This window comes from Erithacus rubecula (assembly GCF_903797595.1).
Source record: "Erithacus rubecula genome assembly, chromosome: Z".
Taxonomy (NCBI): Eukaryota; Metazoa; Chordata; class Aves; order Passeriformes; family Muscicapidae; genus Erithacus; species Erithacus rubecula.
Window position 1 is genome coordinate 21,597,302 of NC_136661.1, and position 12,027 is coordinate 21,609,328.

The window sequence follows — 12,027 nt, forward strand, 5'->3', positions numbered from 1 at the left end:
GAGTGAGGGCTGTGACATGAGAATACTAGGATGAGCAATTATCTGGGAAGCCTTCCTCCTCTTCCAGACAACTCAACATCTTACTGGGATCTAGACCCAAGGGTTGAGTCCTGGAACTCTTGTAGTCCACAGTGGCTCTCCTCATTTTCCATTGCTCAGAATTCAGGTGGAATTTCCACCAAGACACTGGATTTCAGTACCTCCAGTGATGGTGATGATGATGGATCTACCTTATAAAAGTTCATAATCCAGGTACATGTCTGAAGGACACTGTGTAGTAGATCCAACAATTAGGTTTGGGAATTAAATGGAAATAATAGCTTATAGGTAAAAAATGTTCATTATCAGCAAGGGAAAAAAAACCAAAGTGAAAACAAGGCTAGAGAAACCAATGATAGTATCACAGAACCATGTTTCTGAAAGTGACAGTGTTCTGAATGTTCTACAATGATCCATGTAGCTGATGCAGTTGTTCAGAAAGTACTTTGTGTCTTGTCACATTTCACAATGCTGATGAAATAATGTGTGAAATAATTCTAATGAAATATGTGTTACTTTTGCTGGTGTGCAAGTACTTCTAGTAGCATTCCTGGTGTTCCCAAAATTCAACCTCAGGAATTTTCTTCCTTGGATCCTTCCAGTTTTCACAAGCAGCTACAGAAAGGCAGACTGACAAGGAAGAAAATACGATGGAATTGTTCTATATTCAAATGTAGGAAATGATGGTCATGGTGTTCAAGGAAGAGAGAAGCAGGTGAAAGGAGTAGGGAAGTGAAAGCTGATAAAGCCTGAAAGAAGCCTGTGTGTACCTAACTATGCTGTGTTTTCTGGCTGTATCTTGTTATATTTTGATATTTTGATAATGGCTCTCACACTGTTGCTATTTGTAAATTTCCCAAAAGTGGGGTAATGAAGAGCTACCAATACTGTTGTGCATATTTCTTTTCCCCTTTCTTGACTGATGGCTTGCTGTAGCTCTTTTATTTTGAAGTCCAGTTTCAGGCCAATGGAATGAGTTACTCTCTGGTTAAGGTGAGATGATTCTTAAATCCTGGAATTGTTTTTCTCAGGTTTTGAATTGGTTCTTGAAGAGCTGTGTGTGCCATGAAGCTGAAACTGTATATAGTAGTCAATGCCCCAGAGTAATTGCTGGGTGAAATCTCTGCCAGTGAAAACAGAGATACTTTCAATCTGTTAAGAAATTCTAAGGAGTGCAAAACCACCATAAAACTATGAGGAAAAAAAATAATCCAATGGTTGTCCAACCCATTTGTCTTCACATTTATCTGACAACAAGTTCTTGCTGAAAGACTATGAAGAGCAGAAAAAGAGTTAATTGCCCTTGTTTGCCCTCCCTGGAACAAGGGAGCAGTGGGACCTAGGGCCTTGCTAGTTTTACAAATGTATTAGCCAGTTGTGACTGTATCTGTGAACTCCCTTTTAAATTAATTTAATTTTAATTTTTAAACTACTTAATTAAATATATTTAATTTTAATTTTAAACTATTAACATAATTGAATAGAATTGTGTCATGTGAAAAAGTACTTCCTTTAATATAAATGCATGCTCTTGTTATTTCTTAGAACCCTATTTTTCCTTTATTATGAAATATAGTTAGGAGATACAGTAATAAATAGCTGCTCCATTTTAGCTTCTGCAAGGAATCAATGGTTTCTGTGGACTTTTACAGCAACTTCTATGGTTGTATCTTTTTCCAGCCAAAAAAAATGAAGTCTGTTTAATTCCTCCTTGTGCTTTACTGTAACTTCCTTCCAGCCCTGTCCCCCTCTCTGGACTGCTCACAGTGAGTCTGAGAACTCTTTCCTGTGCTAATGCCCATGTGAGAACTCCAGATTAGGTGTAGCACATTCCCCTTTCCCAGGTGTATTACCTTGCACTTGCCACCACTCTAGTTCACCTGTCAGGTTATCACAGACTCTTTCATTATTGAAAACACCATTCTTTACAGTTTCAGTCTCCAATCTCCTGAGTAAAATGCTTGCTCTCAGTGTCCTAATTCTCAAAATGCTGAGAATTGGGTTTTCATTTTGGACATTTTAGTATACAAAATGTAAAACCAAGTATTTTCCATTTACAAACTAATGTAGCTGACTTTACAGGTGACTTTTAATATTTTTTAATTTTTTTACGTTTCAGGTCTGCTGTTTTTCTGTAACCAAGATATGTTTGTATTATTTGTATTAAATAATACAAATAAATTAAAAATAAATTTTCAGTCCTTCTGCCCTTGCCTGAAATGTTAAGGAAGAGACAGTGTGGTTTTACAAGGGACCACCAGTGCTCAGGCAAGATGCTTTAATTCTTATGTGTTCTTTCAAACAGTTTTAGCTTTTTGCTTTGTCAGCAAGTAAAGTATTGATGCTATGCATTTGAACTAAGATATAAAAGCAAAATGAAGTCTTTGTGGGTGGGAGGTTGCTCCCTATTGTTAATTCAGCTAGAATCTCCTGCAGAATGCAAACTGAATAGGAGTATAACAACCTGTTATTCAATACTTTGGTCAGGAACTAAAGTTATATTTTGCAATGAAGTTTAAATCAACCTTCAATTAAGGACCACTAGCAAAATTGAATTATTTTAGAGGAGCTCTTAAGTTTTACTATCTTTAGTCATTGTAGACTTTGTTCTTGAACACCCCTGCTGTTTCTGCTGCTCTCAGAGACTAAGACTTCAAAAACCACACTGCTCTGTACTTTCTGCTTTTGGATGCTCTATATCCTGCTTAGGTTTTCTCTTTTATGGTATAATCAAATCTTATCTTACATAGACTGTTATTTTATGCAGGAATTTAATCTCTGCTGTTATTGTATTTTAATTCTTAGTCAAATCTGGCTAAGAATTCACTTAGACTTGTTCTCTTAAGCCCTTGTAAAGATAAATTTCTTTGTATTCCATATTGTCAAGTTGTTTCAGAAATGGCTCAGAAATAATGAATCATAATTTAATTTTATGAACCTTTCTGAAGTCCTTACTTCTACTGTTTGCATAGATTAAAATGTATGACAGTTTTTGAGGGACCCAAAGGTGTATTTATTTATTGTACAAATACTTATGACATTTCATTATGATTTTCTGACTTCCTTGCCTTGAAAAATGCTGGATATATTTTATTTCTTAACTGACTGCTAGCACATTCAGAAACTGCACATCATTTTTTTATGTTTTCACATGAAGGTTGATGTTTCTATGTGTTGAATACTTCCTAAGATACATTTTTTTCCTTCTTATGTTTTTTTAAAATATAGCTACCTGTTATTTAAACTCAGTTTTTAACTTCAAAAATATCTTTCCAAAATTTTCAAGAATTGCATGACAATATTGTGAAGCTTATATTGCCCACATTTCCATAAAACTGTGTAGTGTAACAATATAAAAGGTTCAAATATAGGCACCTTTGAGTGCCTATATAAATAATGATTATTAAAGAATAAATGCCAGACTAAATGGAAATCTGTTTTATACAGAAATACAGCTACTGAAGGGAAGGTCTTGAAAATAGTTATATTTATAGATTGTTTGTACATTTTTAGCTTCTGTTGGCCTGAATCTATCATAAAGATGCTTGTCTGAGATGAAACTGTTTCTGAACATGGATCAATATTTCTAATGTTTCTTCAACTGTTTTTTAACCTGATGGAATATTTTGTTTACAAGATGATGGGATCTCTACTAATTTAGCAATTTATACGCCTGCACTTTGAGACAGTCTGTACTTTGGACACACAAATCAAAACATGAGTTTTCCTTTATTTTCTTAAAGTATCTGAATGTTCAAATTAAATAACTGTGTCATCCAGTTATGTAAATTGAATATGCAAATACCTACATGAATGCATGAACTCATGTGTGAATGAAATGTACAAGTGCATAAAATTAAAGCTGCCATGTAATTCAGCTTTTACAACATTGACATGCTTATAAGGCTTTGGGTGGCAGAGAAAGAGGGAAGAGCTGCCTGAAAAGAAGGTAAGTTGCTTTTAAAATAGTATTTTATGCATTAAAAGAAAGCTATAAATGAAAAAAATAATACAAGCCTAGGGTGTTCATGAATGTTTTACTCATAGCAGGCTTCATACTACAGGAGGTGTCTCAAGATTCCTCTGTAGAGACATCCCAATGCAAACACATAGGTAGATCAAAATCACTGACAATCCAAGTGCTTGACTCTGAGAGATTTGTTAATTCTTTTCCCTATAACTGGAGTAAACTGAGATGAATGTAGAACTTTTAAGTGATTTGATGGGTATTTATTATTCTGACTTCTATAACTCTTTCTTTAGACCTCACAAAAACTAGAATTTTTGGAAAATCAGAAAATGTGCCAAATTTTGGAATTTGGAAAACTGATTCGCTGTTTTGGTCACCAGTTAAAGTGACCAAACACTGCTTAACTGCTTCTTGGTTTTTGCATATGAACTACATGAACTGAATCAAGAATGCTGTGTTTTTTAAACTTTTCTTAAACACAGAAGTGTAAGACTGGCTTTTATTAATGTTTTTACCTTCCAGCTTAACTGTGAGTACTAAGATGTTTCACAGGCACTTGTTATGTCTCTGTTCTGCCAGAATAAATTAAACAGAATTACTGCTAGACCTTTTCTACTTTTTCCTGGGAAAGCAGTCACTGGCTCACAGGTCTGCTCTGCCTGAATGTGAGACTTTCCATCTGTTGAAATGACCATAAATGTTGTAGCTGATATGAGACAGCACCTGGGGCCTTGTAGTAGGTGACAGCCTTTTTTCCACAATGCACTTTTCAGCCAGCAGACAGGAGAGCTCAGGAGCTGCTTAGAGGCCTCAAGCAGCATGGATCCTGCTTCAGCAAACCTAGACACATGCTGCTTTCACATCCTCTTTTTTGTAGAGATGATACTCAGGTCCCTTTATGAGACCTCCTTATTGTGTGCTCTGATGTGAAAGGCTAAGATGAGCACATTTGAAATTCTGTCCCTTTATGTTTACTGCTATTAATTTGTTTTGATAATTTTTTATAATAATAAAGGAGATTGCTATTGTTGAAAAATAATTAATGATTAATAGAGGATAGGGGTTTGATATGATTGATAGTACTTGCATCTAGTTACTCTTCAGGGGTCATTTACCCTCTCATTCTGATGTTCAAATATGAAATAATTAAAGCATAATTTCTTAAGTTTAATAACATTAGACTATTTTCTAGAATTATGTCTGTACAGAAGGCAGTGGTATCTGATGTCTGGATGCTGAACCATTCTGTCACAGTCCCCTGCCATACAAACTGATTAAATTCCATCATTATAGCTAAAAAAGCTATATGGATCTCCTGAGCTATGACAACTTAATCTACATGCCTTCACTAAAATTCCCACCACACATAGCCATCTTCTTTTCTGCCTAGTAGCTATAAAGAACCCAAACAACACAGCTGCACTACATCTGAAGGGAGAAAGAAAGCAGAGATGCAGAAAGGAAACATGGTTTGCCTAAGGTTATACAACTTGTCACAGCATTGACTTTCTACATTTTACATCCACAAGTAGCATTGGGGAAAAACTGGCTTTTCTGCAGTAGAACATGCTTGTGTCCAGGTGCTGCATTTTTCCTGACTTAGGTAAGGGAGTGACTTGGAGAGTATGTCAAGTTCAGTTGTTTGAACATTACCCTTGCTCATTGTAGGCAATTTTAAGCAACTGCAGCTACAACTTGTCTGTTAGTTGTGAACCCTGAGAATGCTTTGTTTTATTACTTAAGTAATTGTGTGTGCTGGAGTTTCACCTCTTTGAGGGGAGAGATCCTGCTCCTTACTGGATGTTTTTAACAGGCACCATTCAGTGCATTCCTTTGATAGCTGAACTCAAAGGCATCCTATGCGCTTCTGAGGCTACTCAGGAAGATTCCATTCATGGAAATTCCAGCTTTCTGCTCTTTGTCAACACTTTCTACAGTTTTTGTAGCAATAACTACTATGAACATTTTCATAAAGTTTCAGGAGAAAAAACTTGCTTTTCTGAGTCTGGCCCAAACAAAATCACTCATGCAGTCTCCTGCAGTACTCAGTGCTGTTGACTGTAATTGAAACTCTACACAGGCAAAGAAGTTTCTGTGTCTTCCAGAACCCACTAACAGTAGTTACATCATTATTTCAATTAGAAAAGGGAGTGAATATAAATGAAGATATTACACTCACTGCACATTAAAATGCTCTTCCTCTTTGAAGTAAATTTTCCATACTCATTCTTTTGAACTGCTTTTTCCACACAGCCTTCTTTTTTTTGGCAAAAGATCCATGGTCTGTGTTTGTACAGAACCTTGCACACAAAATCCTGGTAAGTGGTTAAGACTCATTTGCACCATATTAGTGTTACTCCCATAAACAGTTTGGACAATCAGTATTGTCTAGTGCACAGTGTACTGTACTGATATTCACAAATGGGGTCTTTGCTTGATTCTGTACCTTCTGTATAATCTTTGGTGAGCCGGAAGTGTTCCTATACTCCTGTTCTCCTTTCCTATCTTGATGTATGCAATTATATCAACAGTGGACTTATGGTTTCTGCAATCTGCAGCAATAATTAGTGTCAGGCCTTGAATGGGGTTTTTATGCTTTTTTTTTAATGCTATGGTTTACCAGACAAAGACACTTGAAAGAATTACACAGAATTTAATACCAGTTCACTTGCATTTAAAAGTAGTTGGTCCTGTAATGGTAAATTCCAAGCTCTCAAAATTTTGTTGGAAGGATAAGCAATCAGGCTATTAAACTGTACTATGACTAGAACTGTGCAAAATATTTGCAAATTTACAAAATTTCTCTAGCTTTAATGTTTCTCACTAATATTATGTTAAAACTATGCTCTTTGTAAAGACTGGTTGTGAATCATTTTCATGGAAGGGATTTCAGGAAATAAATATTTTTATTAAGAAAAGATAACTCATTCTGACAGCATTACATTCAGTGAGTACTGAAACATGCAGAAAAAAAATTTGTGGGACATTTTTAAGGACTGGACTCTCAATTTCATTATCTTCTTGCTGTAACAGCTCAGAAAATGTTAATGCATAATGCTTTTATTGCTGGTGAAATTTTCTCTGGCTGTGGCTATTTCACAATATGTTGAATTGTTATCACATGCATCTATATTGCTTTATATACCTTTCAGGTACAATGTATATTTCAAAATAATTGTGTCAAGCAATTTTCATATCAGATGCTTCAAGCTGTAATGGAATGAGAAAGCATACAATACTTTTTTCTCTTACAACTGCTGCAAATCCAACACAGAAACAAACCAAAACTGTCAGCCCTCTGTTTGTATAGAAATTCATATTTAAATTCATATTAAAAACTTGGCCATAATACAATCCAAATGGGGATGTATTTATTTGGTTATTTACATTTCCTCTCATATACCATGTTTTAATTTTGCCTTTGATTTTATATGAAATCTTAGTTGGGAATACTGACTTGGGAGTTCTCTTATTTTAAAGACTATAGACAATAAAGCCCAACATACAGCATGCAGCTGAATTTTTGTCTAGACCACAAAAAAAAAATACTATAGACATGCATATAATCATATTTTCCTATAAACATGAAAAGATGGTGAATGGTATGCAAACAATCTTCACTTTCTCCCGAGAAGATGTTGCTACATGCCTGGTGAAACACATACCAGAAGATAGAATCTCATGGAGAAAGCTGCACACCTGCTTGAACCATGGTCAGTGGTGGTAAGTCATAAGGCAAATGTGATTAAAACGCTCTGAATTTGATCCTACTCTTCTTCTTTCATGAAGGGGTAAAGAAATGTGACTGGATTGACTTCATCTTGCATAGTTGATTTTCCTGAAGTCTATGAATAGCTGTCAGAACTGTTAACCTGAATAGCAGAATTCTTCAGTTTCTCAATTTATCTTTTATTTATATAACAGAGCATTAGCTCTTAGCTGGATCTTATTGTTCTAATGTCTTTGACCTTCACAAATTTTCAAGGGAATGTAATTTCCCAGCCTATTTCTCATATCACAGAGACCACAGTTTATGGTTTTGCCACAGTTATATCCATCACACTATCATAAATTAAAAATGGAAACCCAGAATATTATATCTAGGAGACACTGTCACTCCTGCAAACAGAAAAATATTTATTCAAATAATTAACAATTGGAAGGAAAAAAGTATGTTATCAACATGAAGACCTGGCAGAGCCACTTTGAGATTAGGTAAGAGGCATCCACTTTGTTTGTCAAAAAAAATAAGGAAATAAGAGATTTGCCTTCAATATCCTGCGTGGTCTTAAGACTAACTTGAGAAGCATAAGACTTGTATTCAATGAATTATCCTATAACATGTAAAAAAAAAAATCCAAGCACACATAAAATTGCACAGTAGCACACCCGCAAGGGCTGTATCTAATTATTATTTTGATATTCACTAATGCCTGTATGTTCATTTGTGTATGAGAATTCTTCAGCAAATATGTAAAATATCCTTTTAACAATTTGTATGCTAAATGAGATATTGTTCAGTATAGAAAACAGAGTTTCTCCCACAATTTTTAGCATAATTCAAGAATGTATTTTATTCCCATGGAAGAGGGCATAGTCCTGATGTACTGAATGGTTCTTTAAAAGAAATTAAATCTGCCGTTTGTTAATTGCATTGAGTTTTCGCTGATTGCTCCCTACCCAACTAAAGAAGTTTAAAATGTTTTTATTCACCTTGAAAATTTCTGCCTCTACTTCAAGGGGAACTCAATATAATCCACTTAATACAAGGCACTTGTATGATAGTAGAGAAGATTTCTCTTTGCCAAATGCTTTTGTATAATAAAGGAAATTACTGTTATGAAAAAAAAAAAAGGATAAAGGGCTTTAAAGCAGAAGAAAAGCACATCAAAAAGAAGGGTGTTGTTTGAATTCAGAGAATGAAGATTCTTTTTAGAATAGAATTACTTGGAAATTCATTTTTCTGATATTTCACAAAAATCTCTACTGAGACCTGGTGACACAGCAGATGAGCTTCTTTTATCAAAAGTCCAGCTACTTGTGATGCTTGTGACTTTCTAAGATGGATTTGCTGATCTTTACCTGAGCAAAGTTCTTCTACTTATATTATTGAAAATCATTCAAATCCTTGTATAGGATGATCTACTTAATTTTCTGGTTTACCTGCGCTCTCTCAGAGAACCAGTATGATTGCAGAGTTATAAGGAATTGAGAATTGATCAGATAAATTCTCCTGAAATAATTCATCCTTCAAAATTGGGCAACAGTGCCAGTTGACACTGGAAAATGGTAATTATCTCTCCTTTTCTATATTTAATGGTTCTTCTATCAGGGTCCTGACAACTCTGTGAGCTCTGGAGGTGAAAGGGACAAGAAGATGGGAGAAAATTACATGTAAAGAATTATATAGGGGGTGGGAATAAAATCTACCATTCCTTTTCCTACAAAACTTAGACTGCCTAGTTTCAGTGTTCATTTAACTTTCAGTATCCATATAATGCATGTGCTTAGAAACAAACTTCACTTTTTTTCCTGAAATATGAATTTCGTAATTGAGAATATCCTAGTTTTCTGCTATTGTACTAACAGCTTATACTCATACATATGATCTTTGGTTTCTGTGAGATGTGTCTTTGCTCATTTGCATTTTTAAGATATATTAATATTAACATATTTGACGCTCAGTTAAATAGACAACAACTTAATAGTCTCTGCATCCTCTGTCAATCAAGGTAGTGTATTTGTGTTTTAGATCCTAGGACTGCACAGTGGGTAATTTTAATTAAGTCCTTCAAGCTGATTTGTTGATAGACTAAAATCCATACCTTCTTTTCGTCAGATAATTGATAGAATGAATACATCACAAGTACATCCGAAATATTCATAACTGAGAGGTCTTCCATGAAACTTGGGTGGAATGGCAAGGCATACACCACCAAAAGAAATAAAATATTATATCACTAGTTAGAGGAACAACTTGGTAAAGAGCATTCAAAGCTTATTAGAACTGCTGACCAGAAGACAACAAAACAGAACTGATGGAATTAAGTTTCTTCCAAACTTTCCATACAATCCCATCTATCCCCTATGGACATGGACTCATTGGAGAGGGTCCAGAGGAAGTAATGAAAATGATCAGAGAGCTGAAGTGCCTCTCTCATGAGGACAGGCTGAGAGCATTTGGTTTGCTCAGCCTGGAGTAGAGAAGGTTCCAGGGAGACCTTAGAACACCTTCCAGTACCTGAAGAGCTATAGGAGGGCTTGTAGTGATAGAGGAGGAGATGGCTTAAAGTAGAGGAAGGTAGGTTTATATTAGATATCAGGAATAAATGCTTATTAATATTAATATTAATATTATTAATATAATTGAATATTAATTAAAACCTCTTATTACAATATCTCCAAAGCAGCAATAGCAATGCTATGCCTTTCTGCAGTTTATAACACTTCTAGGACATAGAATGCCCATTTTTTTATTTTGGTGTGTGCACCTTTACAAAATTATTTTGAGAGGGTGTGCAGAGGTGTGATTTGTTTTGTTCTGGTTTTGTTTACCTGTGACTAAACTGGATACAATTAGAGGCAGGACCAGCATCTGCAGCATTCTCATGAGTAGCTCTCCTGGAAACGAAAAGTACTTCACTTCCCGATAACTCATCTTATATGATCGAAGAGAAAATCCCAGGATTACACCTGAAGGGAGGGAAGAAAGATCATTACTCAGTCTTTTAAAGAAGTAGCAACATCTGAACATGAACATCCATAAAGTACTTACCAGACATATCTAAGTGTAACCTGCAGATTTTACTACACTGATGTATTTTCTCTGGAGTCACCTAGTACTATGAGCAGCCTACCTGAAAATGTTAAGTGATTGTCATGATTTAGGAATTGCTCCCAATTTAGTGTTTCCAGTGAAATACTGCAAACCATATCCCACTTGCTGACTCCCCTGCTCCCCTGTGGTGGGAGAACTGCAGGCACAAAATGTAGCCATCATGCATCAAAAACAAAACCAATTTGCTGAAGACAGCAATGAAATAAGACAAAGTACAATAATAATTTTAATAATGAAGTATACAAGAGATGAATGATTCACACACAAATGCTCACCACTCAGAAACCCCCAACACACTCCAAGGATCAGAAGAGGCCTGTTCCCCTGACCCCAAAAATGACATCAGGTGGTATAGAATAACCTCTGGGTCCTGGCCAAGCCCTCTCCTGACTACTGCAAAAATCAACCCTCTCCTGACCACAATCAGGACAGTTATTCAGAAGGATTTTTGTGCTGCTATTTTTAAAAATCTGAATTACTGTCAAAGGTATATCTTGAGTGCTAAGAAAAGGAAACAGTCCTCGCTACTACAGCCGAGTGTCTTGAATTCTGGTATTTTGAGTGTGATCATATATGCAATGCATATACATACTAGCTACCAGTCTTCACAAGTCTTGTCCATGCCTGTTTACTCTGTGGGGCCTGATCCTACAGATGTGCTTCAGATTGAATGAGATAAGCAGGACAGACATATTTGAGAACCCCCTTGTGGTTTAGTCCTCTCACAGTCAAAAAGAAGAAGAAGAGGTAAGCGTCACTAGACATGCCTTCAGGAATACTGACACTTGCAAAGAAGCAGATAATCAGGGTTGAAAGGCTTACTGGGTGATTAAGTTGTGGTTTTCAATGCCTGAGGGACAGGAGCAAGGGAATGCCTGGATCCATTTATCTTGCTGGGAACAGATAAATGGTGCTTGAGATACATTTACAAATGGAAGCTGTAGATGGGCTCACCTGTGGAAAACTAAGCTTCCAAGCTACAGCTTTGAAGATTTTGTCCTGAATTTGCCACCAATTGCTTTGTTTGCATATTTATTTAGTTATTTGGTTAGCTGACATGACCAGTTGCAATTTGCCACTGTTAAATGTCTTGGTGCCTATCTGATGTAGCACCTCTATGCCCAGCCAAATAACACATGGCTTTATCTGGAGCACATTAACCATACAGATGGTGAAACTC

At 35.8% G+C, this 12,027-nt stretch overlaps 1 protein-coding gene across 1 annotated transcript in view; it reads right to left on the reverse strand.

The window, feature by feature from the left end:
• SLC1A3 (solute carrier family 1 member 3) overlaps positions 1 to 12,027 on the reverse strand; it is a 58,416-nt gene that overhangs the window by 30,345 nt on the left and 16,044 nt on the right. Inside the window, exon 2 of the mRNA XM_079330087.1 lies at positions 10,565 to 10,702. Coding sequence (XP_079186213.1) covers positions 10,565 to 10,702 — 138 coding nt within the window. The remainder of the gene's footprint in view (positions 1 to 10,564; positions 10,703 to 12,027) is intronic.